This window comes from Lagopus muta, chromosome 19 (assembly GCF_023343835.1).
Source record: "Lagopus muta isolate bLagMut1 chromosome 19, bLagMut1 primary, whole genome shotgun sequence".
NCBI classification, from domain to species: Eukaryota; Metazoa; Chordata; class Aves; order Galliformes; family Phasianidae; genus Lagopus; species Lagopus muta.
Window position 1 is genome coordinate 1,926,500 of NC_064451.1, and position 25,350 is coordinate 1,951,849.

At 51.4% G+C, this 25,350-nt stretch overlaps 1 protein-coding gene across 4 annotated transcripts in view; it reads left to right on the forward strand.

The window, feature by feature from the left end:
- Nucleotides 1-404: 404 nt before the first annotated feature.
- The window catches only part of LOC125702587 (discoidin domain-containing receptor 2-like), a 50,725-nt gene continuing 25,779 nt past the window's right edge, over nucleotides 405-25,350 (forward strand). The window contains exons 1-2 of one of the 4 annotated variants that reach the window (XM_048966057.1): nucleotides 405-480; nucleotides 21,918-22,053. In XM_048966057.1, coding sequence (XP_048822014.1) covers nucleotides 21,990-22,053 — 64 coding nt within the window. In that variant the 5' untranslated portion in view covers nucleotides 405-480; nucleotides 21,918-21,989. Of the gene's footprint in view, nucleotides 481-654; nucleotides 763-13,058; nucleotides 13,338-21,917; nucleotides 22,054-25,350 lie in introns of those variants that run through there. The other 3 variants (XM_048966058.1, XM_048966059.1, XM_048966056.1) reach the window with 3 other exon arrangements.

The window sequence follows — 25,350 nt, forward strand, 5'->3', positions numbered from 1 at the left end:
AGCTCTTATCAGGACAGAGTACAGAGGGAGGAGAACCTCTCTCGCCCTTCTGTGCCAAGGGCACAGCGCTGGCTCGGGGTCACCCTGCTGTCACACCCCCAGCTCCGTTCCCCAGGCCGCTCAGCCCCCAACCTATGCTGGTACCTGGGGCTCTCCTCGCCCAGATCCAATACTCCACATCGCCCTTCTTCTGTTTCACTCAATTTCTCCCCGCCCAACTCTCCATCCCGTCCACATCTCGTCGGACGGCAGCACAGCCACAAGCCCGAGGACACGGCTCCGAGCGGCACCCGGACAGCAGGACCCTATAGACACGCTGCAGGGTTGCAGGGCACCTCGGCCGGGATCCCCCGCCGCCCGGCAGCTGTCGCTTTAAGAGCTGCGAGGCCGCCGCCCCCGCCCGCCCGCCCGGCCCGATAGGAGCCGTGATGCAGCGCGCCCGCCCGGCCCCCCGTCCGCCGCTGCCGCTCCGGCTCTCAGGTAAGCAGCGCCGCCGCCGCGCTCGGCCCCACCCCGCACCGCCACCACCGGGGGAGGCGCTGCCCGGGGCGGCCGCTCCGCCCCTCCCGTCCCATTCCGTCCCGGCGCCGCAGGGCGGGGTGCGGGGCGCGGGGCCGGTTCCGCCGTGGGCCTTTGGCGGGCCGTGGAGGCTCAGGGGGTCCGGGGTGCCGTGAGGGGGGCGTTGAGCCCGGGCCGGGCTGCGGGACTTGTTAACCCTCCGTGCCCTGAACGCGTTGTAGCTCACCGAGATGCTGCTGGCCGGTGATTTCATTAGCACACTTTTTTCTTCTCTTTTCTTTTAACTTTTTGTTTCTTTTTAGGAAAGAGGATTCAAGTTTTCTCTTTTCTCTTTTCTCTTTTCTCTTTTCTCTTTTCTCTTTTCTCTTTTCTCTTTTCTCTTTTTTTCTTTTCTTTTTTGTAGCAGTTTTCTGTGGGAAAGCTCCACTTCAGTTTGGCTCCCGGTATCGATGTGAATTTGCTGCATTGGCTGCCCATAACTCCGTGCCCGGCCTTTATTCCCCTGGCAGGTCTGGGCTGTGAGCCCCTCCAGCCTGGGGTGTTCTGTGGGTGCAGATAAAACAGGAGCGCCTGTGGCTGCAGCGTGTTGGCTTCTGCATTGGAATCCCTTAAACCTGAAGGGAAGGGGAAAGAAAATTCTGGGCCCTTTGCTGGAGACAGAAAGGGAAATGTGTGTTGTACCAAGAGGTTTGTTTTCACTGCTTCCTGTATTTATCTGAGGCTGAAAAATACAATGCTTTGAAATGCTTCAGTGTCAAAGGCTGAGCTCTTCCCTTTTAGCGGAATCTGTTGGAAAAAGAGAGGAAAATGTTCTGACGAACAGAGCAGTGCTGCCCGTGGGGCTGATGTGTGTGTAATGCAGGAAGGGCAGCTCTGCAGAACCAGCAGCGATGCTCCTGCAGGTTGGTCTTCCTGCCCTGCGCTTGGTTTGTAGCCTTGGCCGTGGGGAAGCTTTGAGCACAGGTGTGTGGTGAAAGAGATCCAATAAGAGCCAGAACAGGGCGTGATTGAGAGCTGTGATTTGTGCCGAGAAGCAGGATGCTCCAAGTGTGGGGCTGGCAGGTGAGGTTCGGGTTGTTCCTTGGATTGTAGTAAGTGGATATTTGTGTCCTCTTGGTCCTCAACAACCGCTGTGGAGGGAATGGCAGAAAGTCTCTTGGCTTCCCAGCGATGGGCAGCTCTCACCTGGAGTTCATGGGTGAAGTGGGACCTGGGTGGGGTGATCTCTGTAGAGCTCCTGCAGCTCTGCACCGCCTGCTGCTTTTCTCCTCCTTGAGCAGCTTGGTAGTGGTTGAAGTGCTCAAGAAGTGTTTGGAGCCTTGAGCCCCTTCAGGTGGGAGAGCAGTGCAGAGAGCTGTGTGTCTGGTAATGTGCTCAGGGAATGGTGCAGCTGTGCTGCACTGTGCTCAGAAACTCTCAGTGTGGATGCTCTGAGCTGCTCTGAGAGCAGAGCAGTGAGGGGCATAGGAGGAGGTTTGGGTACCCCGGAGGAGGCAAGACTGATGCAAAAGATCTGACTTAAAGCATTTAATGCTCAGCAGCACTGTGGCTGCCCCTGGCACGCACACACCAGCAGGATCAGCTCAGGTTCTCTGTGAGCCCTGTGGTGGAACTGGCTGCTTTGTTCTCCAAGTGTTCTGCCATCCCCTTGGGCTCTCTGTATGTATTTGCCAAACGTGTCCTGTGCTGCTGATAAGCTCCAGCTGTTTCTGCAGGTTCCCAGTTACTGCATGGTTGCTCTTACTGTTTCTTTTCTCAAAAAGAATCAGAACCTGAGCTGCATTTTCTTCTTTTCCTTGTGATTTGCTTGAGAAGCTGCACCATGGGATATAGCAGCTGAGCTTGTGGTTGTCTCCTCCCCCCCTTTCCTGCCTTGAGTTGACAGAGAGGTGGTTTTGCAGGGACCTGGGCAGCTGTCCTCTACCTGAGTGATGTACTTTGCTTTTAGTGGTTGACAGATGTTTGAGGTGGTGTTTGCTCTTAATCCTATAAAGTTAGGAACTTGGCTGAGGCGTAGAAAGCTTGAAGGAAGCTTTTTCTCTTCTGATGCTTTGTGTAACCAGAATGTTTGCACTCAAGCAGAGCTATGGGCCTTCTTAAAAACCACAGGGCAAAAAACTTCTTTAGGGCAGTCCTTCAAATCTGTGTGAGGTTGAGTCACGCTTGGAGCCAAAGGTGCCATCATTGACCGAAGGGCTGCACTGTGGCTCTGCCCTCCTGCACTGTGCAGAGCAGAGCCCCTCAGTTTCCCATGGCTGTGGGTTAGGATCAGGGTGGTTCTTGTGGTTGAAGTGTAATTCTGCTGGGAGTAGCTTTGGTGAAGATAAATGGAGAGAGAGCCCAGTGTGCTTACCTTGATGCCTTGCATTTATGGTAGTGAATGCATGTTGCCTTTCCACTCTAATCTTTGCTTCCTTCTACTTGTTTTGTAACAGTTACTTTTGCAAGTTGAACTGCAAATAGGTGCTGGAAGTAGTGAATAATCACTTCCCTTGGAATAGTCTCGCACTGAGCAGAGCCAAGGATTCCTCATGATCACTTGCTAGAGACAAGCTGACTTTTTTTTCCCCTTCCTGTATGCTCCGTTGAACATTGGAGAGTGATTTCTATCCAAGAATTTAAAAGAAAACCTTCCAAAGTCCTTAATGGCCAATGAAGGGCAGCATGGAGAGGGCTGCCTGGGGGCTGCTGCTGGGAGCAGCTGATGCAGGGTGGGACAGCTGTGGTGGAAGTGATGGAAGTCAGACTGCAGCTCTGAGTTTGCAGGCATGACTGTGATGCTGTTGTGGTAGCACTGCAGTGCTGCTTCAGGAACACAGTGCAGCTGGCCCAGCAGGGACCAAGCAGGAGTGAAAGGTGGGAATCAGTTGCTGTGCTGCTTCTCCAACTTGTTGTACTTCTCATGTTCCCCCCCTCCAAGGGCTTGATCAAAACAAAAGCCTTACGGGGATGTAGCACAGGGAGGAATGTGGGGCTCATGGATGTTCCTGGAACTTCAATGCAAGTGTAGGTAGAGCTCCTGCATCACTTTAAAGAGCTTCAGAGTGAAGATTGCTTCTAGAGAGCTTGTTCCCTTACTTCTCTGCAGAACTCCTCTTCTCCTTGGGAGGATTTGTGTGATGACTGTGGGGAGATGCTCATATGCAGGTCCAGAAGCACAGAAAACACATCCATGTTGCTGCTATTCCCTCTTTAATGGATTTCTTTTCTGGATGATGATCAACTTTGCAGCTCTGAGGTTTCTTTTATGCTCCACCAGTGCTTGCTTAAAACGAGAGTTTGCGTAGGTCCATGAGTGCATCCTGCAGAGAAGCAGAATGTGATGCTGCAGTTAGGTGCTGGCAGGCTGTCTCACTGCCTGCAATTGTGTGGGAGGAAAAATGGCTGCCTGGTTGTGCGACCCCAATGGGGAGAAGAGCAGCTGGGGTTTAACAAACTGGTTAGAACTGTGTAGGCCCCCCAAATTCTCCCGAGACATCTCTGCTTTCCTAGAAGCTTCCTTTAACAAGCTGATTTCTCAGGCTGATTGCTTGCAGATGAGATCATGCAGTGTGTTTTGCAGAGAAAGAATCTGAACTTAGCCTGGTGAGCCAGAAAGTTTTAACACACAAGTCACATGCCCAGCGTCCTCCTGGCACATACAAAACACCAGAGACTGTGAAAGCATCCATCTCAGAGCAGCTCTGTGCTCCAAAAAGAGCTTTCTGAATACACAGCATGCCAAGGGATGCTCTTGAGCACTGGGTCCTGTTGCTCAGACAGCAGCAGGAGAGAGCAAGGAAGTATTTCATCTTTCCTTAGCTCTGTTTCTCTCTTTAGTGCGTGTGGTGCTGGGATAAGCCCAAGCAAGGGAAGGCTCTCATCTGCCTTAATTCCACAGACGCTTTTCTGCTGGCATCGGCAAAGGAATTTGTGTAGGATTGATGGTATTTTTACTGCTAATGCATCAGAACTTACTCAACAGTGAAAACTTAATGGCAGTGTTCTGCTGCGGAGGATCCCACAGATCTCTGGCCCTCGCAGAAAGGATGCTGTTTTCCATTTCTCTTGACGGCAGCTGGGCTGAAGGTGTCCTTCATAGAAAAGCCTTTTCTTCCAAAATCATCACAGCCATAGCTGAAGAACATTCTGACTTCTGCAAAGCTGTTGTAAGGTGATGGTGGGTGCGTGCTGCCAGCAGATGGGAATAAGCTGAGTTTGGATACCGGCAGCTTTAAGGACAAGCTGTTCTCTCAGGCAAGGTGAAAAGGCACCTTTCTGACCACAGCACCTCTCTGGGCCTGACATGATTTGTTCTTCCAAATCAAGGCATTACTTACACAAAACTATTTGATCTTTGTGAGGGTGTTACTGATACTGGTGAAATAGGAGATGAGGGGAGCCGCTTTTTTTCTAAAAAGGAAAGAAGGGACTTTGGCTATTGTAGCAGAAATGCTGAGTCAGGGCCTGAAGCAGCGACTGAGCACCTGGTGGGAAGGCAGGGCCAACCCAGGGGAGCTGAGCTGCATGCAGTGCACCTGAATGACTGGAAGGAGTGGAGCCAGGATCCATCCCTACCCAGACCTCATTTAAGGGTTGGCAGTGGAGGTGAGGGCATCTCTGGCTGCAGATTCCTGCCTACCTGAGGCCTTCCAAAGGTAAGCAGCTCTTTTCCTTCATTTTTGCACTGGCAGCTGCTGCATTTGGGCTCGTTCTCATTTGCTGTAGTCGAAGACTTTGCCACCCTGCTATTATCATCCCCTTATAGCGTTACACCTATGCAGGGAAACTTCCAGTCCTAAATCTGGGATCTGCCCGTGTGTTGCTCCTGAATGGGATCCTGCAGGTTGGTGCCCAGGCTGGCTGCTCTCCTGGGGCTGGCTGGAGGTGATGGTCTCTGCCCTGAGCAGTGCTGCCTACACCTTGTTGTGTCTGTGGAGCTCCTAAAGCTGCAGCCCTCTCAGAGCTAATGCTCACAGAATGCGTGAGCAATGCATTAAACTGGGTGGAGTTGTACCAGAATTTGGACTCAGGCCTGTCTGCTCCTCGTGCAGCAGCTCTCTGGGTGTTTGCCTGGACGAAGCTCCTGGCGCAGATGATGCTCTCCTGACCTAAGCTGACTTTCCTCTCTTGATGCTTGGGTACCGTGCCCGGATCTGACAGTAATGCTGTGCAGCACAGAGCTCCAGGTGTTGGGTGAACCTGAAATGAGTCCATTCATGTCAGGGGATGAGAGGGTGGTGGTGGCTTCGTACCATGGGGGATGGAGGAGAGGGTGAGAAGACAAGGAGACAAGGAGAGGGAGGGATGAAGTCAACCATTGTGCTCCTTCCCCAGGATTGTCGTACGTTCTGAGCCTGCCAGCTGCAATTTGGAAGGCAGAAGAATAGGGTGGGGTATTTTCTTCCAACCAGATGAATTGACGCAGTGAAAATGAAAAGCTAGTTGAGTTTCTCTGGGAATAGCATTTAAGGTGTAAAAGCGTCCCACCCATCAGTAATGGAGAGCTGCAGGAGAGTGCGAATACAGAGACAGAGCTCACAGAGCACAGTGGCTTTTCAGATTTCCTTTTGCTTGAAGGATGGGCATGTTCTACTGCCAGCATCGTTTGGTAGTGGCTGCAGTCCTTTGTGTTGCTTCTTACGGAGAGTTAAACTCACCAAGCTTCAGGTTTCATCATCCATCTGTATTATTGCTGTCTTATTTCACTTGAGCTTGTTTGTTTCTACACACACACGCAAACTGTAGCAGAAATAGCTGGAGTACAGACATTCTCTAAATGTCAGCTTATGGTGAGTGCCTTCCAGTGAGCTCAGGGCTGTTCCCCAGTTGCTGACAAGCTGTCACATCTCCATGCACCGTAATGTGAGCTTCAAGGAATGCTGCTTTCATTTCTTTGTTTGTAGTGGGGCTGAGCTGGGGGTGCGTGCGAGAATATGTGTGGTGTGAGCCTGCAGTGCCATGTTATTGTTTGGGATGAGGTGTTGGCCATGTGTGCTGTGATTCAGCTGTGGGAGAGAGCAGCAGCGGCACCAGCCATGCAGCAAGCTGCTCTGCTGGATATGGGTGCAATGCTGTAAGCTCATCCCATGCACTTTGTTCTGCAGAGCGTGTGTTTTGCATTTCTCTGGACTGTGATGGATATCATTCAAATATCCTTCCTCTTCCCATCACTTTGATGCCATCTACCCGTATAGCTAGCAGCAATCTTCTGTTTTCTTCCATGTTTTGGAACAGTGCAGGCAGGGCCTTGTGCAGACGTGCTCCTTCACCCTGAGGACTGATTCTCTGTGATTAGCAGTGGCATTTTTTGACCTCATCCCAATGCTGGAAGGACAATGAATAGCAGCAGTACTTCTGAGACGTCCCCAGAGCACGAACTGAGTGGGAAAGGATTTCTTTCAAAATTGCTGCAAGCTTCTTGAGAGCTGCTGGCTGCCTGGCTTTTTGCTTGCATTCTGGAAGTCTTGTAAGCTTCTGTATTTGAGTACGTAGCTGAAGTTAATTGCCAAGAAGAAATCTCTTATGGAGGGTGCTAATTCCCGTAAGGACAGGCTGACGCAGTGTGCTGACCCTGCCTGAGACCTCTGCAGTGCATCACAGCACGGAAACTGGTGTGCCAGTATCCCTGCCAGCACACAAATAGCCCTTGTGTCATCCTCATCAACCAAGCTTTAGCACAACCTGCAAAGATCTCTTTGGAGAAACTCAGTGTGAGTCCTTCCTGCAACTGTTGGCAACAATTCTGCATCTTGTCCGTCTCTATCACAGAAATGCAGGAACCCTGGTTGGAGAGGGCATCTGGAGGTCTTCAGCCCAACCTCCTGCTCGAGGTGGGACCATCTCCAGCATGTGATGGTCTCAGCCACGGCTTTGTCTGGTTGAGACTTGAAAATGCATGGACGTGGCTCAGGTGCTGCCCCGGATCAGCTTAAGTTTGCTTTTCCTTGAGCTGCACCTACTGCACCACCCTACAGTGTGGGCTGAGGTTTGGATTACCTCATCCTGCAGGTTTCAAAACATTTCAGTGAACTGTTAGGAAAGATCCCTGTAGGACTAATAGTGTGTAATGGATCTGAATCCTTCTGTCTTTTCAGCACTAGCATGGGAAATATGAGCTGATCCGAGTTCTGTTTCTACTGAGTCCTGTGTGAGGCGGTTTCCTCATGTTTGCATGGGTTATTGCAGATGCAGCAGCGCTTGCAGGACACGTCCCATTGCTCAGATGAGCACGAGGGTGTTTTCTATGCAGCATCAGTTATGGGATGTACCCAGATGGGATGAAGGCTTGGCACAGGATGGCACTGTGACCATTCCCTGCCCTGAGGCCACACGTGGGATCCGCGTGGGCCAGCTGTGAACCCAGGCTGAGGCCACCCATACACAAGGCATGTTGTTGCCTTTCATCTGTCCTTCCCAGCCTCTCGCAGTGGGAGGGGAGTGTTTTCTCCAGAGTCCACGTTCCGTTCAGAAAAACACGGGGTCACGAGTTGAGCCTGCCTGCTGGAGCACCCATCTGAGCACCCACTGCGTCCTGGTGCTAATGAGAGCAGGATGGCTCTCAACATCTGAGAAATAAGCTTGCCTCCTGAAATGCCACAAGCTTCAGAGAGGCGATGATGGGCACGCAGTGAGGCCAGAGCGGGGGCCTCCAGTGTCATCTGGGCTGGGCTGCTTTCTTTGCACAAAGCAGGGGATTGCAACATCCCTGTGCTGCCTTGGGCTGGGACGCCTGGCTCTGAAGGGGATGGGTGCTGGGGTGAAAACATCCTGAGCCTCTGCTGCTGAACTGAAATGGGGCCGCGGCCTGCATTTGCCATCCCCTTGTTATGGGGAGACCTGAAACAGCCTACAAGCTCACGGCATTAGAATGAGAGCTTTGCAAGCTGCTGGGATCATCATGCTGTCCTCTACTGTGCACTGGCTGGGGCTGTGTGTGGTGGTCCTGTTTGAGTGTTGTAGTGCTGTGCATGGCTTCAATCTCTGCCTTATGCCATGTGGCGAGACCCTCTTGTCTCAGCCCGTGTAAGCTGCTCACTGATAGCCTTCCCAGGCCTTTTGCTCACATACCAGGCAGTGAAAAGGCTCCTGTGACCTCCTGGTGGTCTGAAGGTGGTGGTCCTTGCTGAGGAATTGCAGCAATGTGGCCACTGCTGTTGTCAGCTGCTGTCTGCATGCTGGCTTGAGCCACAAGTGCAGAGGGCAGGCTTGGGGTCATGTGGCCGGAGGGTCCTGGAACGACAGCTACAAACACATCAGCAAGAGGCTGGCTTTGCCTGACAGCTCTTGTTCTGACCTGCCTCCTGTACACCAGGAAGTGCTACGGGGTCTGTGCTGTAAGAGCAGTAATGATGGTGCTGCCAGGAGCTGTGTGCAGCCCCTCCAGTTCCACAGGCTCCACGTTCCCTGCAGGGAAAAGCATCCCACATGCTGCTGCTCTTCGCTGAGGCTTAGTCTGTGCTTGTGGTTTTCTGGGCCTCTCTGCTTGTCTTTTCTGGGGAAAAAGTGTCCAGTGAAGGCAGCTTGTTAGCTGTTCTAAGTCTGGAATATGTGCTCAAATGTTGGTCTTCCTGGTGCAACCTGCACAACAGAGACTCACAGGGGGTGACTTCTGGGAGAGAGCAGCAGATGTGGATCAGTGTTGCCGTAGGTGAGGCAGGGCTTGGCTTGGGAGCTGTGCAGCTCCACCATCATCTCTCCCTGTGCTTTCCTTCTTGCTCCAAACTCACTGCAGAGCTGGAGGGCAGAAAGAGCAGCGTGCTGCAACAGGGAAGAACATGTGTTGTGGGATGCTGGAGGGCACGTGGCTCTCTGTGCAAAGGCTGCAAATGTCCCACTTGGGCAGGTCCCATGTCCAGGGATAGGGAGGAATGGCTGATTGCAGAGAATGTTTTTCTGCGCTCCTTTCTGACAGTTCAGCTGGCGTAGATGGCCAAGGGAAAGTGTTTATAAATGTCTGTGCTGAGCACTGCTCTATGCCAGGAGTTTACTCTTCGTCTGGGTGACGTCTTTGCTGGGCCTTTGTCAGTACAACTACAGCTAAGCTGATCTCGCTCTGCTTGTTCTGACCTGCAGGTGTAAGTCAGCACGACTTGCCTTCTCTCTGCTCTGGTTCCCATTTCTGAGACAGCCCAAAACGTAACAGCTGAGGAATGTGCTTACAGATAGAGCAAATAGAAGGCTGCTAGGTGCTGCTGGTAGAAACTGAACTGACAGCATTGATAGCAAGTGAGAGAGGTTTTGGGGGCTAGGGAGGAGGAGTCCCTCCTTCACTCACTCCCTTTGCAGCCATTCTTTTCCCTGGGTGCCAAAGTGGTGTTGAGTCTTCTGCTCCACATCCCAGCAGAGACCATGATCTGAGAAATGAGCCTTTGAGTGCTTCCCTCCAATCCCTGTTGTCTTCTGTACTGTTTGGGACCACGTGGGGCTGAGTATGGCAAGAGTCTGTCCCATGTCAGGCATCTGCATGTCACCGTGTGCACTGCCTTGTCCTACCATGGAGCTGTGTTGCACCTCTGGGCAGCGCGTCATCTACACCACTGTGGTCTGATGGTATTTTTGGAGGGTGTCTTGCACTCCTCCCAATTTTCCCCCCTGCTGTGCCAAGTTCTGCTCTGCCTCCCTCCCTTCCCAGGTGCATGGCTGGAGGCCGTGTGTGCTGAAGGCTGACAGCAGCAGAGCGTGGCTGAGCACCCCTGGGGGGCTGGGCATGGGCTGTGAGCAGAGCACTTTGTGCAGCAGGCTCCTGCACTGCACCAGAAGGGCCTGGAGAGGTGAAGCGGGGGGAACTGGCTTCCACTGCCTCTTCCTGAAAGAATAAATGGTGTTAATGCAGCCGGCCCAACCTCTGCGGTGGGACCGTCCCTGCTGTTCAGCCCCCTCATCCCTGCTCAGCCAGAGATGCTCTTCTGGCCTTTGTTTCTGCAATGTGATTGTGTGGCTTTTCTTCTTCGGGAGCTTCGTGCACCATAAAAGGGGTTGTTCAACTCCGTCAGTCTGTCTTCAGCTGCTTATTAAGTTGCTTTTCCTTTAGCACCAGTGTCCTTACACTCACTTCTCCTGGTGCCACCTGATGGTGCAGCAGCCAAGGAAGCTTCCTGATTTCAGTGCACATTGCTCCAGTTCACCCAGCCGTGAATTTCAAATCTCTGCTTTGTTGCTTGGACTCCCCAAAGTATTGGTGTTATTTTTAAACACCAGAAGCAAAAGCTGCTTTTAAGCCTGCTGAAACATGCCCAGGTTGTAAATAATTAACAGTACTTTCAAAGCATGATTTTTTTTATTATTATTTTGAGAGCACTTTTTATCTCTTCTGATAATGTTCCTAAAATGTCTCTGGGTTGCAGGGTACCACATGGGCACCTCCAAAACAGCCAAATTGCACCACAGTAGAATAAACAAGTTGGTGTCTAAACTTGTGTATGGAATGTAAGTATCTGCTGTTGGGTCTTCATCTGCTCATCGGCCTATCTTTGCTGAAGCCAAACATGATCTGTTGGAGGCCTGGCCTGCACTGGTTCTGCTTCCTTGCAGTTTGGAAAGCTGCTCGTGCTGCAGAAAGCAGTTCTGTGCAAAACCAAAACAGGGTCTGTTGATGTTATTTCTAGTCCTTTGAGAAAGATGACTTACCGGTCACATGTGCTGTATGAGGTCATTAGGAAGCCTCTCAAATACACAATTTGAGAACAGATGATGCCATGGCAGAAGTATGCTCCCTCTGCGATGCGAGATGCAGAGCTCGCTGAAATGCTTGAGTTTCTAATAGCTTTGAGTGGGATCTGTTATCGTGCATATTTGGGCTCATTCCAGTGGAAAAAAAGCACTGTTTTCTGCTTTGCTCTACGCCTAGGATTGATTAGCAAACGTACACGGTGGGATAAAGTTACATTTCAGAGGGCATCCAGCAGAGAGGCTGTTGCTGTGCTGGAGGCGAGCGAGTCCAAGTGCCAGCTCAGCAGATTTCTTAGCAGTGCTTTGTGCTCCGCGGCACCGGCTGTCCGCTGGGAAGGCAGTGCTGGAATCATTGGGTCCTTGCTCCTCCCAGTGATGGGGGGAGCCGGTGGGGAGGTTTGCTAGACTGTTAGTGTTGCTTCTGTGATGGGCATCTGCTTTGTGATGCTGCTACTGGGGTCTGTCCTGGATTGCTTGCTCTGGATTCCCAGAGCTGCCTGCTGCTGCTCACTGCTGTCCGTCATCCAGCAGGGATCCTGTTGGTCCCAGCTTGGTCCACGAGTGCTACTGATGGGGCAGACATCCTTATTCTGGCAGAAAGGTGCATCCTGTGTGTTTGATCTGAATCAGTTGTACCCACTTGAGGTAGGGCTTCCCAGGCACAGAGATGTCTTGTGTCTGTGCTTTTCCAGCTGTTGCTGGTCATGTGCTTCTGCCCCAAGCTGTGAGTGAGCCCTAGTGATTGTCCCATCATCTGGGCTGATAATACACTAAGATGTGGGAGAACTTCCCAAGGGGGAGAAAAAAGTAAATCATGTTCTCAGCACAGAAGTGAATTGTATAGCTGAGACGGGGCAAGGAGGCAGGGAAGAAAACAGAGCAAGGAAGCATCTGACTTGCCCATGTGACATGCATCTCAACTCAGAGCTGTTTTCCAGTTCAGATCTGGTGTGGGCACAGCATGGCTGATGTTTCTCTACAGCACAGAGCAATCTTGCTTTCAGTCCTGCTTTTAGAGGTACGTGGGGCAGAGTTGTGATCACACAGTGCCAGCAGCACGCGGTGTGGCTCCATTTCTCAAAGCATTCCATCACTGCAGTGTCCCCTTTCCCTGGTGCTGTGCTGGTCCCTGCTGTTCCTGCAGACCCCAGTCCTGGGCTCGTGGAAGAGCACGGGGACAGGGATGCTGATGCTGTTAGTGTTCCTTGTGCTGGTTTCAAACAGACTGTGCAGGAGTGGTGTGTTGCCGAGTAGTTTTGCTGCCCCTGCAGAACCTCAGCAATGTCACCTGCCAGCGAGGGTCCTGTAGGGATCCCCCAGGTGCTGCCTGGTATTGAGTTAGTTGTTATCTCTTTCATCGTGTATTTCTAAAAGAAAAGGAGGCAAACTCAGGATCTGCCGACCTTGCTGTGCGGGATGCTGGCCCAGGGGAGCAGCAGGGCTGTGCTCTGTGCTGACAGTCCCTCCTGCCCTGCGTTTATCACTGTGCCCTCCTCCCAGGACAGACTCCAGCAGCAAACCCCAGGGCTGAGGAGTTCTGTGGCTGCAGTCTCCCTTTCACCTGCATTTAATAAGCGACGAGTTACACCTTTGCTTTTTACCTCCCCCCCACGGACACGGGGCTGGTAAAGGATTTGGAGTGCGTTGCAATGACAGCCGCGTCTTTCCTTTTTCCTGTCCGTATTAAACAAGAAGGTGCAAGCTGGCAGCGCAGGGCCGGCCTGCCTCTGCGACTACACGGGCCCTGCTTCCTGAGCAGGAGAGCTGCTTTATGTTGTGGTTTTACTAAATGAATTCAAAGCTTGGCCTTCCTCCAGCCTGAGCCCGGGCCGAACGCCAGCAGAGCAGCCCCTGGGGAGAGCGCTGGAGCGAGGAGGGGCCGGCGGGACAGGGAAGAGCGGAGGAATCCGAGGAGGCAGATCCGCCTCGCCGACGAGCTCCCTTCCCATCTGCTCGGCCGGCAGTCGCCATAGGAACCGCGCTGATAGAGGCAGGGCCGCCTCTCGAGCCCGTCCGTGTGCGCGGAGGGAGGGAGCGGGGAGGAGCTGCCGGAGTTTGAACGCATCGTGCCGGTGGAGAGCTGCAAGGAATGCCGGCGGGACGGGCCGCGGGGCGCGGAGGACGCGTTACCGTCGTTCCCCGCTGTCGGCAGCCCCCGAGCGAGGCAGGTGGGTGAGCGGCCGGCTGGGGCAATCGCAGCGCTCTGCTCGCGGCCCGCCGGCTCTCAGCCCAGCTTTCCTTTCCGTGGGGATTCGTGGGGCCGGAGTCGGGTTTGCAGCCGTTGTGCCTGCAGGAAGGCTTTGGGGGCCGGGGCTGGCAGCATCTCGGGCTGCCGGGCTCCCCTGCCGCTCCCGATGGCACCCGGTGGCACGTTGGGGTCCTGGCAGCTGTCTTGGCACGCAGGGGTGCTGCTGCTTCTCCGCGTCCTGGCAGGGGTTCATTGCGGGACTTTCCGCTCCGGATGAGTGCGATTACTTCCCTGGTAAACCCCCTTTTTCCAGGTGCTGAGAACTTTCCCCAAACAGCCCCGTTCCCACCGCGGAGCCTTGCAGGGTTGCTCTCCGCTCCGTGGGTTTTTATTTAATAGTTTGGCTGAAATTCCATCCACTCTTTGCGTGCCGCGGAGAACAACGCGTTCGTGGGGCTTCTGTTCTTTTAAATAAGAGGTGGCTAGCGCTGCTCTCTGCATGAAGCTGCTGGAGGCTGCACAGACACAAAGCTCCAACCCTGGCAACAGGAAAGTGCAGGAGCCGGGCTGCGGGCAGGCAGAGAACAGCCCGACCTGCGGCACAGAGCTGTATGCTGCCTTAATTACAGCTTTGCTTATACCTGCCTGGGTGAGGGCTTGCAGCCAGCAAGCCCTGCCTGTTGCTGTGCTGATGGAACCACAGCTGTTCTTACTGTGGAGATCCACTGCCCGCGTTGCATTGAATGAGTCCTGTGCTGCTTTGTGGCAGTGCGTCCCGGAGGCGTAATGTGTGTGCTGTGGAATTTCATTCCCTCAACTTTAATTTGCTGGGTTTAATTTCAGTCCAGTACAGAAAAGAGGTAAATGGGATCCTCTTCTTTGGTCTAGGCATCGGTGTTTTGTATATTTTATTTCCCACATTTCTCATTGCCTCAAACAATGCGGGACTTGCAGCTTTTCCTACCTCCCTGCCTTCCCTAATCTTACTGATTTTGTGATCTCCTCTTTCTGGTTTGTCTTGAAAAAGATTCCATCAGGCCCGACCGTGCTGCCTTTCCATGGCTGCGAAATGCTGCGAGATCTTTCTCAGTGTCCTTGTTTTGCTTTGTTTATAAACAAACCATTTGGTTTGATTGCTTGAAGTACGTTGCGGTAAGCAGGGATGCTCTCTGAACTGTCTGCAGTCATGCTACGTATTTCGTTGGAACACTGAGTTAATTAACATTTCATCTCAGTGTGCAAGAAGTTAAACTTTATCTTTTAGAGCTGTACCAGTGAATAGCACACCCTGCAGAACGCAGAGCAACAAGATCCTTGCTGGCTCTCTGGGCTTGCAGCAGAGATTCAGCTCACCCCAAAGCTTTGTCTCTCTCTGCTCCTGTTTTTGCTGGGCACTTCCCCAGTTAAACTTGAAAAGCACTTTGTAGTAAGCACAGCTCACTGAGCAGTGTGCAGCCAGGCTCCCCTTGCTCTGCCCTCTGAAGAAGTGAGCTGTGCTGTGGAGCTGCCTGCACCCGTGGAATGCAGTTGGTGATAACAGCCTGTGTTTCTTGTTGTTGGAAAAGCTTGCTCCAGCTTGCTCTCTGTAGATGTGTGGTACAGCTCACTTTTCCCATTGGTAAATGTTTTGAGGGAGGACAGCAGCAGTGCTGTCATGATGAGGTCAGTGACAGGTGCACGGAAATTTCTTTTTCTGAATGAAGGGACGTTTCTACAAAACCCATAAAACGCAGCATTTGGTAGTGCTAGCATTGCTGCGGTGCTCTGATGTAAACTGGGTTGCCAGCTGAACTAGTAGGAGTTCCAGCATAGAGTTTGTTTTCCTTTCCACTGAACCATCTCCTAGTGCTTGGCTCCCACCCTCGCACAGCCCAACCAGCAGCTCTCAGCTCTGGGCTGGATGCTCCACGCTGCTCTGCACGTTGTTTGCTTCCCTTCTGCTTTTGCAAAGAGGCTGCTTGGCCTGTTTTTAAAAAGAATCTGGATGGAGCAGTCTGCATGGAAGCATAGGTAGGGAGCTGTAACTGTGAGCCGGGTTTTCTGGAAGGGAGCAGTTAATAGAGAAAACTAATTACAACTGAAAAAACACAAATGTAGCTCAGGGCAGTGAGAAGTATTTTGATATCTGTGTGGATTTGTGTAGATATGCCCTGGTGCATCACCCAGCTGGTGGGTAGAGCACGCCGATGGTGGTTTGGATGGGAGGACTCAGCGCTGCTTTGCCACCCGTGTGAGCTCTCCCTTCCCTTGTGGCTGTGCTCGGATGGCACCGTCCCAGTTTCCATTCGGCCGATCCATGTTCTGTTGATGAGGTTGATTTACAAAGTGCCACCTGATAGCTCCCAAAAATAGAAGCCAGTGGGAGCACGATCTGTGCTGTGCTGCAGGGCTGCTGCCATACCCCAGCCTCTGGGATGAGTTCTGCTGCTCTGGTACATCTTTAGGGAAGACAGAGTGCCATTGAAGCCTGGAAGCTGGGGGAGCCTCAGTCTGTGCAGTCTTTTAAGCCCTGGCTGGCCAAAGCCTTGCCCTGCTGCTCTGAGCTTGGTGCTAACCCTGCAGTGCTCTGCCCAGGAGCTCATCCAGCCCCAACAGCTCTGTGCCTCCGTAACCTGAGCTCCTTCTGAGTGCGAGTTTGAGCACTGTTAAGTAAAAGGTTATGGTGGAGCCCCTTGAGAACGGGGAGGGAGGAAGGTGGTTTAGATTGAGTGCTCTTAATACTCCATCTGTCATCTGTGTGGTTAACATGTCATATAAATGGTTGCTATGTGAGCCTCGGAGCGGGAGATGGTGGGTCTGGGAGGAACGTTGTGAGCTTGTAGCTGCTGTGCTTTAAGGATTGTTTAAAGAAAAAAAAGTAAACAGCCTCAAAAAAGAGGAGGAATTAAAAAGCCTGTAGAGAAACACAAGTGTAAGGAATAGAGGAGAGCTGTACGTGTGCCACTGTGGGTTCTGTGTAGGAAGGAAGCTCTGGTAAGGAACAAAGTGATGCCTTTGCTTGGGCAAGAGGAGATGGTCAGGGCCTTCTGTTTGTGCCCATCATCTGTTCTCCTGCAATCCCAGCATCACGGGATGGTGAACTGCATTTCCTTATCTCTGGCTCTACTTCTCTGTTTTCTATTTTGGCCTGGTTAGCTTGATGGGTTGTGTTGCATTTGTTCACTGATGCTTAAATCTGGTTTGTGAGGAAGAGCTCTGAGCAGTTTCCCAAACTGAGAACATCCCACTGCTGTGGAATCAGCCCACAGGCAAGAGGGAGATGCTGGAACATTTGGGGTGTCATACTTGCCCAAACCTCCACACTTCTCCTGGGCTGCAGCTGAGGCTGTCCTTTGTGCTTGGGGCCATGAGCTGGGCCTTCTCCAGATGCTGTATATCCACCATGTACAAATGCCTGGGATATGATTTTATTTTTTTTCTAAAAATTGTGCAGGCGTTGTTGCTTTCTTTTCCCCTAGCAGCCTCATCAGGTCTTTGGCTGTGCTGTGGAAAGGCTCAGACCCTCCCCAGCTTCTTGAGAGCCCCATCACCCACCTACAGGTACACAAAGCACACCAGACCTCCATGGTCTTCTGCCACAGTCCCTGTGTGCTGTCCCTATCCCTGCCCCATGTGCCACTCTGCAGCACTGTTGGTCACTGAATGAATCCCATGCACTCTCTGCTAGTGGTACATCTCCAGATGCCACCTTGAAGATCCCACTGAAGCTACTTGCTTTTTCTAGGCCTTCTTACCTTATGCATCTTGATTAAACCCCAACCCCTTTCCCTGAAGTCTGGTTGCTGTCACCCACAGCCGCATGGAGTCTGGCCATGCCTTGTGTTCCCCCTGCACTCCTGATGCTGCCACGTGGTTCTGGTCTCCCTGGCCATCTCCCCTTGGTCCCTCACCTCCCCTCGGTCCCCTGCACGAGGACCTCGCTGGCATGCCCAATTCCTCCTTAGTGCCCAGCATGTTGGCCTTCAGTCTCCATGGTGCTTGGTCTGTCCTGGTCCCACCTGTTAGTCACACAGAACTTCTCCTTGTGTTATATCCAGGGCTGGCTGCAGGGACAGTTCTTCAGGTTTGCGTATGGGAAAACTTGTCACCTGCTTCTCATGGAGCCCTGTGTGCTGTTAAGGGGCTGCTGCCATCTGGTAGCCCCCTGGTGCTGGGTGGCCTTCCTCTCAGGCCAGGGATCCTGATGTAACTTGTGTATTTTCCAATCTAATGGCAGCTGGCTTAGCTAGAAGATATTGCCCTTCTTATGACATTTGTCCCTGTGTGCTCTTAGCGTGATGCTGGCTGAGTTGTGAGGGTGAGTCTTTGTTATTGGTAAACAGGAGCTTATAGGGAGGAGGTGATTGGAACTCCTTCTGCTAAGCATTTTCATCAGCAAACGCGGTTTGGTCAGGACCGGGGCTGTGTGGGCTTGTGTGTGCTCCAGAGGTGGACTGTTGGGGTGTCCAGTTGGTTCTGAGGGAACAGAAAAGCCCCACCATTGTTCTGGAGCCCTTGAAATGGCAGTCGCACCTCCCTGCCTCCTCCTTCAGGCTTCAGATATTGCCCCATTGAGTGGCTTTGCTGCTTCCTCCTCGAGTGCCGTTAGGGCTGCTAGGATGTAATGTCCAGTCATCCTGACCGCTCCTGAACCCCCTCTGGGGATATTTCAGTTCTGGATCGATCCTCCTGTTACACAGCATGCAGAAATGGATGCACACCCATGAGCCTTGGTCATGACCGTGAAATATCTTGGCACAATGCTGGGCATCTTTAATGGGATTCCTGCAACAAACCCGAAGGTCCCCTCCAAGGTAATGATCTGCAAAGGAACCAGTTAAAACGAATGGCAGTTTCAGTCAGGATCTAGAGAGGCTTGCAAACATGCCAGACCTCCGTAATGGATCTCTGGAGGGAGAATAGTGCCTGGAGGAGCTCCAAGTCCCACCTTCTTCATGCAGATAGCTACAGAACAGCTCCCTCCTGTGCTCAGTGTGCTTGCAGGGCACACGGGGAGCTGGGCATAGTGAGCCGTGTTGCTGGAGAGCTGGACTGGGTGTTTAGATCTGCTGGCTATGTTGGGGAAAAAGCTGCCATCCATTGCATTTCTCAGTGAGTTTTTCAGCAACTAGATTTTTATTTTTTTTTTTCCACTCTCACAATGATTGTAACAGGATTTTATTCTCCTTCAGCCAGCTGTTAGCAATTAGCAACTTGATCCATTCAGTCTGAGGACAGAGTTTAACACTTTCTTGCCACTGTGAGGATGTTGCTAATCCTGTTTGTGCTGGTCTGGGGCTTGTGCTGTGGTGTTGGCACTTTATGTACATGCACAGGTCAGGAGGAGAGGCACCATAAACCCAAGGACTCCAATGCATCTGAAAGAGCTGTGAGGAAAAGCGAGTTGTCAGCCCAGAAAAAACAGTCATTAGGAAGATGATTCCCAAGCAGTTTGCACAGAGGCTTGTATTATGTAGTGTGTTCCAGTGTGCTCTAGCACATGGAAGCGTGCAGTTTGGAAATCAAATCTATTACCAGCTGAGATTTAGCCTCAGCAGAAATCAGCATCAGTAGTTGTTCAAACAGCAGTTCCCAGGATCAAGAGCTCCAGAGTGGAGCCAAGGTTCCTCTAAATTATGAGATGAGTGGAAAAACATCCTGGTGTCTTGCACAAGGCACCAACAGCTGTGGGGTAGGGCTTGAGAAGATGAGGAGTGATGCTGCTTGCACAGTGGTGGTCCAGGACCAGGAGCTGAGTGTGCTTGGAGGAAAAAAGTGCATGCTGAACCCAGCTGCTGGGATCTCCATGTAGGGCTCATCTGCTGGAAATATTCCTTCACTGCCACATACAAAGGTAAGGATTCTTCTCACTTAACCGTGGCCGTCAGGGAGGGATGAGCCTTGTCCAAGACAGCTCTTTGTCTTCTGTCTGCCATCAGTGGTGAAGGACGCATCCCAGAAGGATTCATCTTGCTTATTTTGGACCCTCTTTGGGTAAGAGAATGGAAGCAGAGGTCTCTAGGCCAAATGCAGCTTTCATAGGCACAGAACTACAGGCAGGTGAGCTCTGCAGCCAGCTCTGAAACCTTCCTAGTGTATTTCCTGGAGACCAGGCTGGCTGCTATGGTCACATCTTCCAGTTTCAGTTTGCTGTTCCCTCAAGACACACTGGTTTTACATGACCTGCTGAGCTCCACATGCCCCTAGGAAAGGCCCTGGTCTGTGGGATAGGGTCAGAGGGGCAACCCATGTGCTGTCCCAGCCCATGCTGTTCCTCCTGCACTGGCTGCTGGCTCATGCCAGGAGCTGGCATGCTGCTCAGGCATTTCTGCATGCCTTCTCTTGCTCTTCCCAGTTCCCTCTTCCCTCTTGTTGTCTCTGATATACTGATCACTGTGTTCAGGTGGAGATAGGACAACGTGGCTGGATGGATGATTATATAATAGGTTTGATTTGGGACATGTGATCTTTAGGTAAATGGGCACCTAAATGATGGTGTTTGTTCTGTACCTGGTCAAAACAGATAATTTTGGATGCTGCTGCTGTACGTGTTCCATGTCACATGTATTATATCGCAGGGATAATTGTGGCTGTTGTTGTGACTTGAGAGGGTGACGGCCTCAGCACAGCTCTAGTAAAAAGGCAGTCCTTATTCTAAGACTTGGGACCTCTCAGTGCCTGTCACTCAGATGGAGAGCCGAAGTGTTTGGATGCTTGAAATCACATTTGGGATTGCTCTGATTCCTTTTTTTCTTTTTTTGCCTCAGCAGAGGGCTCTTGTCCCTACCTGGCAGCAGGCAATATCTGTCTCAGTGCTCTTTGGCTGTTAACCCTGGGTGACTTACAGAGGACCTTTCCAGAGTGTTGCTGTGGGTGCTGGCCCGTGTCTCCACAGATGCCTCATCATTTCCTGCTTGCCAGGCCGTCCTCTGTGTTCTGACGGGGGTGATGAGGATGTGGGGCATCTGCATGCTTGTCCTCTGCCAGCTGAGCACTCCTGTGCAGTTGGCAGCTGTTAAGCCTCCAGCTGAGAGGCCACCTGGGAGATGTCTCTGAGTTGCTGTTCTCCTGCCAGGACCCCTCAGGACCTGGCAGCTCTGTTACTGTGTGGGGACACACGCAGGGAAGGAGCATTCCCAGCCCCAGCTGCACCCACAGGGCACCCCAACCCCTCCAAGCAGTTCTCTGCTGTGTCTCCATCTCAGGCCTTGTAGTTGTGAGGTTTTTGCCTCTTGCTCACGTTGTCAGTTGCTGGGCACAGCATCCTCATTAATTCCCCCTCCTGCGCCTTTCCTAGGAAGGCCCCTAGCTTGGTTTTCAGACTCAGAGCTATTCTCTCTGATGGAGTGAGTCCAGCAAGGACAATGGCCAATAGCAAATCCTTAGGAAGGAGAATAAAAACAGGGCAAGCCTCAGTGATTCTAACCCTGATTTAGCTCCTGGGTGTCTGGCAATGTGCAGCTGGGGATTTCCTGGGCCAAAGGTTTTACCTTCAGCTTTAGGAACCAGTGGTGCATCTTTGTTGTGAATAAAGCCAATTGTTTGGGTATCCATGGCAACTTTAGGCTGTGAGTTGTGTGGCTTAGTTATGTGGGGTGGGAAAATCCATCTTTTGTTAACAATCTCTGAGCTAATGGCATCTGATGCTCTGCCATTCCTAACCATGTGTATGTGCTGGCACGGTGATGATCTCTTCCTTTCGTTAACAAATCCTAACATTCAATTTCTACCTTTTTTTAATAGCACTCTGAGGGTTCTTCAGCAAATATTCCTTGGCACTGGCAACTTTTAATTTATTGGTCTGTTCTGTTTTCTTCCAACGTTCAAGTTCAAGACAAGCCTTCTAACCTGCCTGTTCTAAAGCAGTCTTCTGGGATGGGAACTTCCTGAGGCAGTTTGTAATGAATGTGGACACAAAGAATCAATGTAACCTCACTGATAACACCTCAAGGAACACGAGGTCGTACTATGGCTTTCCACTGAAATTGCCAGAGTTTAAGCCCTTTGCTATTTTTCTCATTTCCAAACAGGAAATTAAGTGTACTTGCATGTGTGAGTGCACACGCTCTGTTGGCAGCAGTGTGGACACGAAGGGAGAGATTATTTTCACCCTGGTTTGGAAATTTACCTCTAGATTGTGTGACAAGCCTCGGGTATTTGGGGGTTAGCAGTTGGTGTGGATAGAAGTGTGTATCTGGGTTCAGCGCTGCCTGGGGAGCCTGGCTGGGCCATCCAGATTGGCTGTAGCAGCAGCTTCTGTGCTCATTAATATAACGAGGATACTGATGAATAAATGGAGGAGTTATTGCTTTTGTCAGTCTTGTTTAAGAGCAGTAGTGGTGTGTCTGTGTAGTAGGCTGTGGAGCTGAGCTGGATTGCACTTCAGCTCCAGAGGTGGCACAAGTAACCAGGCAGTGTTAACCCATCAGTCAGCGCCCGGTCAGGAGCTGAGGTCAGGGCACTTCTGAAGGCACGACCTGCCCAACCCATCACAGGGCAATGGCAGTATAGCGTGCCGACACGGCAGCGTGGCCGTCCTGCCTTTGGAGGGCTCTCATCTTCTGTTTGCTTTGTGTTTCAGACATGTAGATCGCAGCTGCTGCCTGTGAAGGACTCGTGCCCATCTGAGCCTGCGCAGCGTCTGACTGCTACCATGATCTTCTGCATACTGCTGCTGGCCTCCCTGCCTGAGCCATCCGGCGCCGAAGTCAACCCTGGTAGGGAGCTGCCAGATTGGCCTCCAATTTCCCAATTCCCCTGTCTTCATTCTCAGCCTTTCTTTGCCTTTCAGGATAAACACGTGTAAATGTAATGAATGGGCATCAACGTAATTGCTGGTGTAGTCCCTGATTGCCTGCTTCTAGGCTGAGGTAGATGCTGTACTTTGACTGTGCTGATGTGCAACGTCTGACAGTTCCAGGAGGGCTCAGGCGTGTGGCTTTATTCCTTCCAGTGCTTTCAGCAAGCCTGTGTGGAGTTCTGGTTTTCTCTTCATTGCTTTGGCTGTGCAACCTGCAGAACAAACCTGACTGTAGGCTGGCTCAGAGATGCTTTGCTCACTGTGGAAAGCCAATTACCAGTTAGCAAAGCATAAACAGCAGTTCTGCAGCCAGCAGGGGATTCTGGAGAGAGATGTGGAAGGGAACATTTAGAAACCATACCTGGCACAAAGCTAAGCTATAGGTAGGAGTTCCTATGAGTCCCTGTGGAGAGAATGACCTCTTATCCTGCAGCACTGAGCAAGTTACGAGTCTGAGTGATTAATAAGATAATGATCTGTAGTATATTGTGAAAATCACCATAATAAGGTGGCTGCTGCTGGAGACAGCCTGAAATTAATTAGTCTAATCTGTGTCCAGATTGGCCCAAGGTGTGTTGAGCCAGCAGTGCTGCCCTAAAGGGGCTTGTTGTGTCTGGCTGTGTTTGAAGCTCTGACCCCACTGTCCCTTGTAGATGTTTGCAGCAGTTTGAGGTTATGCTGCAGCCATGCAGATGTGAAGTGAGGCCTGTGGGGGAGCTCAGCAGGTATTTATATGCCTGTTCTCTGTGCCCAGCTTTGAACAAGGGTTGCCAGCTGGTTCTGATTGTTTTCCCTGTACTTCCACAACATTTAACAATCACATGCAAATCCCTTTAGGTGGTGGTAAGTACATAAATTACACGTAGGAAAAGCTGTCCTCAGTGCAGAACCTTGGCTGGAGAGTGGGCTATGAGCACAAGGCTTCCAAGAAGTGAACATCTGGCTTTTCTAGGACTTCTGAGTTTGGCTTCCTGAAGAAGCTTTGCTTTCTTAGCTCCCCTGGCTGTTCAGCTGCCTCTGCCTCGAGGGCTGTGCCCTGTTCCCATCCAGACACCTGGTGCTCCTTGGCCATAATGCCCACTGATTGTATTGCTCTGAGCTGCTCCAGGAGCAGTCCAAAGCACCTCCATAGCCTGTCTGCAGCATTGCCTGTAAGCAGTGCAGGTGCCCCCTGAACCCAAGGAGCTGCTCTGCGGATGGTGCTAGGCCTGGGTGGGAAGGATCCTGCGTTAGTCCTTTAGCCAGCATCAGATGTTTGGTTTCACCGTGAGAGATGCGATAGACCCTCCTATCTACCTGGCAGGGGTGTGTGTGCTGGGGTGCACAATGAAGAACTGGGGAAGTCCGAGCAGGGGTCCTTGCTGGGTGACAGAGCCCAGGTGGGCTTTTTGCACAGAAGGACTTGCTTTTTGGTGAGAGCTTTCTGCTGTTGTTGAGTCACAGCTGTGTTCAGAGTGCATTCCTTAATGCCAGGGCTGCCCTGGTTTCCATTTGCCCTTTATATGGCGCTGTTGCAGGGAATGCTGTTAACCTTTAGCAAAAATGTGACCAGACAGGACTCCCACTGCAGAATCACAAGAGCACTTTGTGCTTTCAGGTGATTAATTCTATCTTTTTGGGATCTCTTTAGATACTCGCCCACAAGTCAGCAGCATAATAATAATTACTTTGCAGTAATTGATCAAGTTGTACTGGTCTGCTGATGGGACGGGCAAGAGTTAAGACATGTGAGGCCAGTTTGGTTTTCTAAGCTTACTGTTCAGTATCAGAACAGGCTTACAGCTCTGTCCCCCAGCTGCCTCTGCTCACTGCAGTCTGCTGCTTCAGAGCTTTCTGTGCAAGCACTTGGTGTGTCCATTTGCTAGCCATTAGTGCTGTTAGATCTGTGAGTGTGCCTAGCTGGTGTCTGAGGCCATGTGAACCTGTGGCATTCATAGAGTGCTTAATAAGGTAGGGATGGATATGTTGATGCATTGTCTTTGAATTCAGCTACCTAATGCTCAGCAACCTTGATTACATGAAGTAATTGTTCAAGATGTAAGTCAGCTTTGCCGTGCTTTAGTAATCTCTTCCTTAAGGAGGCTGATCTTTCCTTATGCATAATATGTTGCATTCTCTACCTTTTGATGGGAAAGGAAGTCATGGCTGTGTTCCATATGTGTTCCATATATGACCATGAACACAGACAGTTGTATAGTGGTGTTTTCTAGTTTTTATACACTTTGCCATAGTGCTAATTTGCTTTGACTTTCCTTGCACTCAGCATTCAGGTGTTTGTAGAACAGTTTGTTCTGGTGGTAACAAGAGGTGGGTTTCGTGCTTCTGCCTTTTCCAGGATTTACGAATGACTGTTCTGCTTTTAATTGTTTCATGATTTAATCCCAAATAAAAGAGTTGTATCGTTTCATCTGCTGCTGGTGTCAGTCTGACAAAAATATCTCATTTGCCTGTTTTGAATACTGAGGCTTAATGAATACATTGAGACTTTGGGTTTTCTGAAGCATCTCTGATATTCTGAGACGTTCAAAACATGGCATTGGGCAGAAGAGCTTGGCCAAGCAGGGACTTGTAAGCTGCTGCATGGGGCTGTGGTGAGCTTGCAGAGCTGTTGTCTGCACTCCTTTGAGGCACCAAGTCTGAGCTCTTACCTTGAGAGAGATGCTTGCTTCACTTACAGATACAGGTGGTGACAGACCAGTGTGAGCAGTGTGGACTTTACTCAATTTGCTCTAACCTGCAGTGCCACAGCAGTGTCAGTGCTGTGGGAGACAAAGGCTTTACTGAAGTCTAGGTAGATTGTATCTGCAGCCTTTCCCTCATCCACCAGGTGAGTCACTCGATCATTGATGGAGATCAGGTTGGTTGGGCAGGACCTGCCTTTCATGAACCAATGCTGGCTGGGCCTGATCCCTCGCTTGTCCTCTGCATGTGGTGTGATTGCACTCCAGATGAACTGCCCGTCATACTCCCTGGTACTGAAGTCAGGCTGACAGGCCTGTAGTTCCTGGATCCTCCTTCTGACCTTTCTTGGAGATGGCCGCTGTGTTGGTAGGTCTGAGATGTCTGGGACCTCCCCAGCTGACCAGGACTGCTGAGAAATGATGGGCAGGCACTTGGCAATCACTTCTCCCAGCTCCCTCAGCACCCTCAGGTGAATCCCATCCACTCCCATGGACTTCTGGCGGTACAGGTGGAATAGCATGTTGCTAACTGT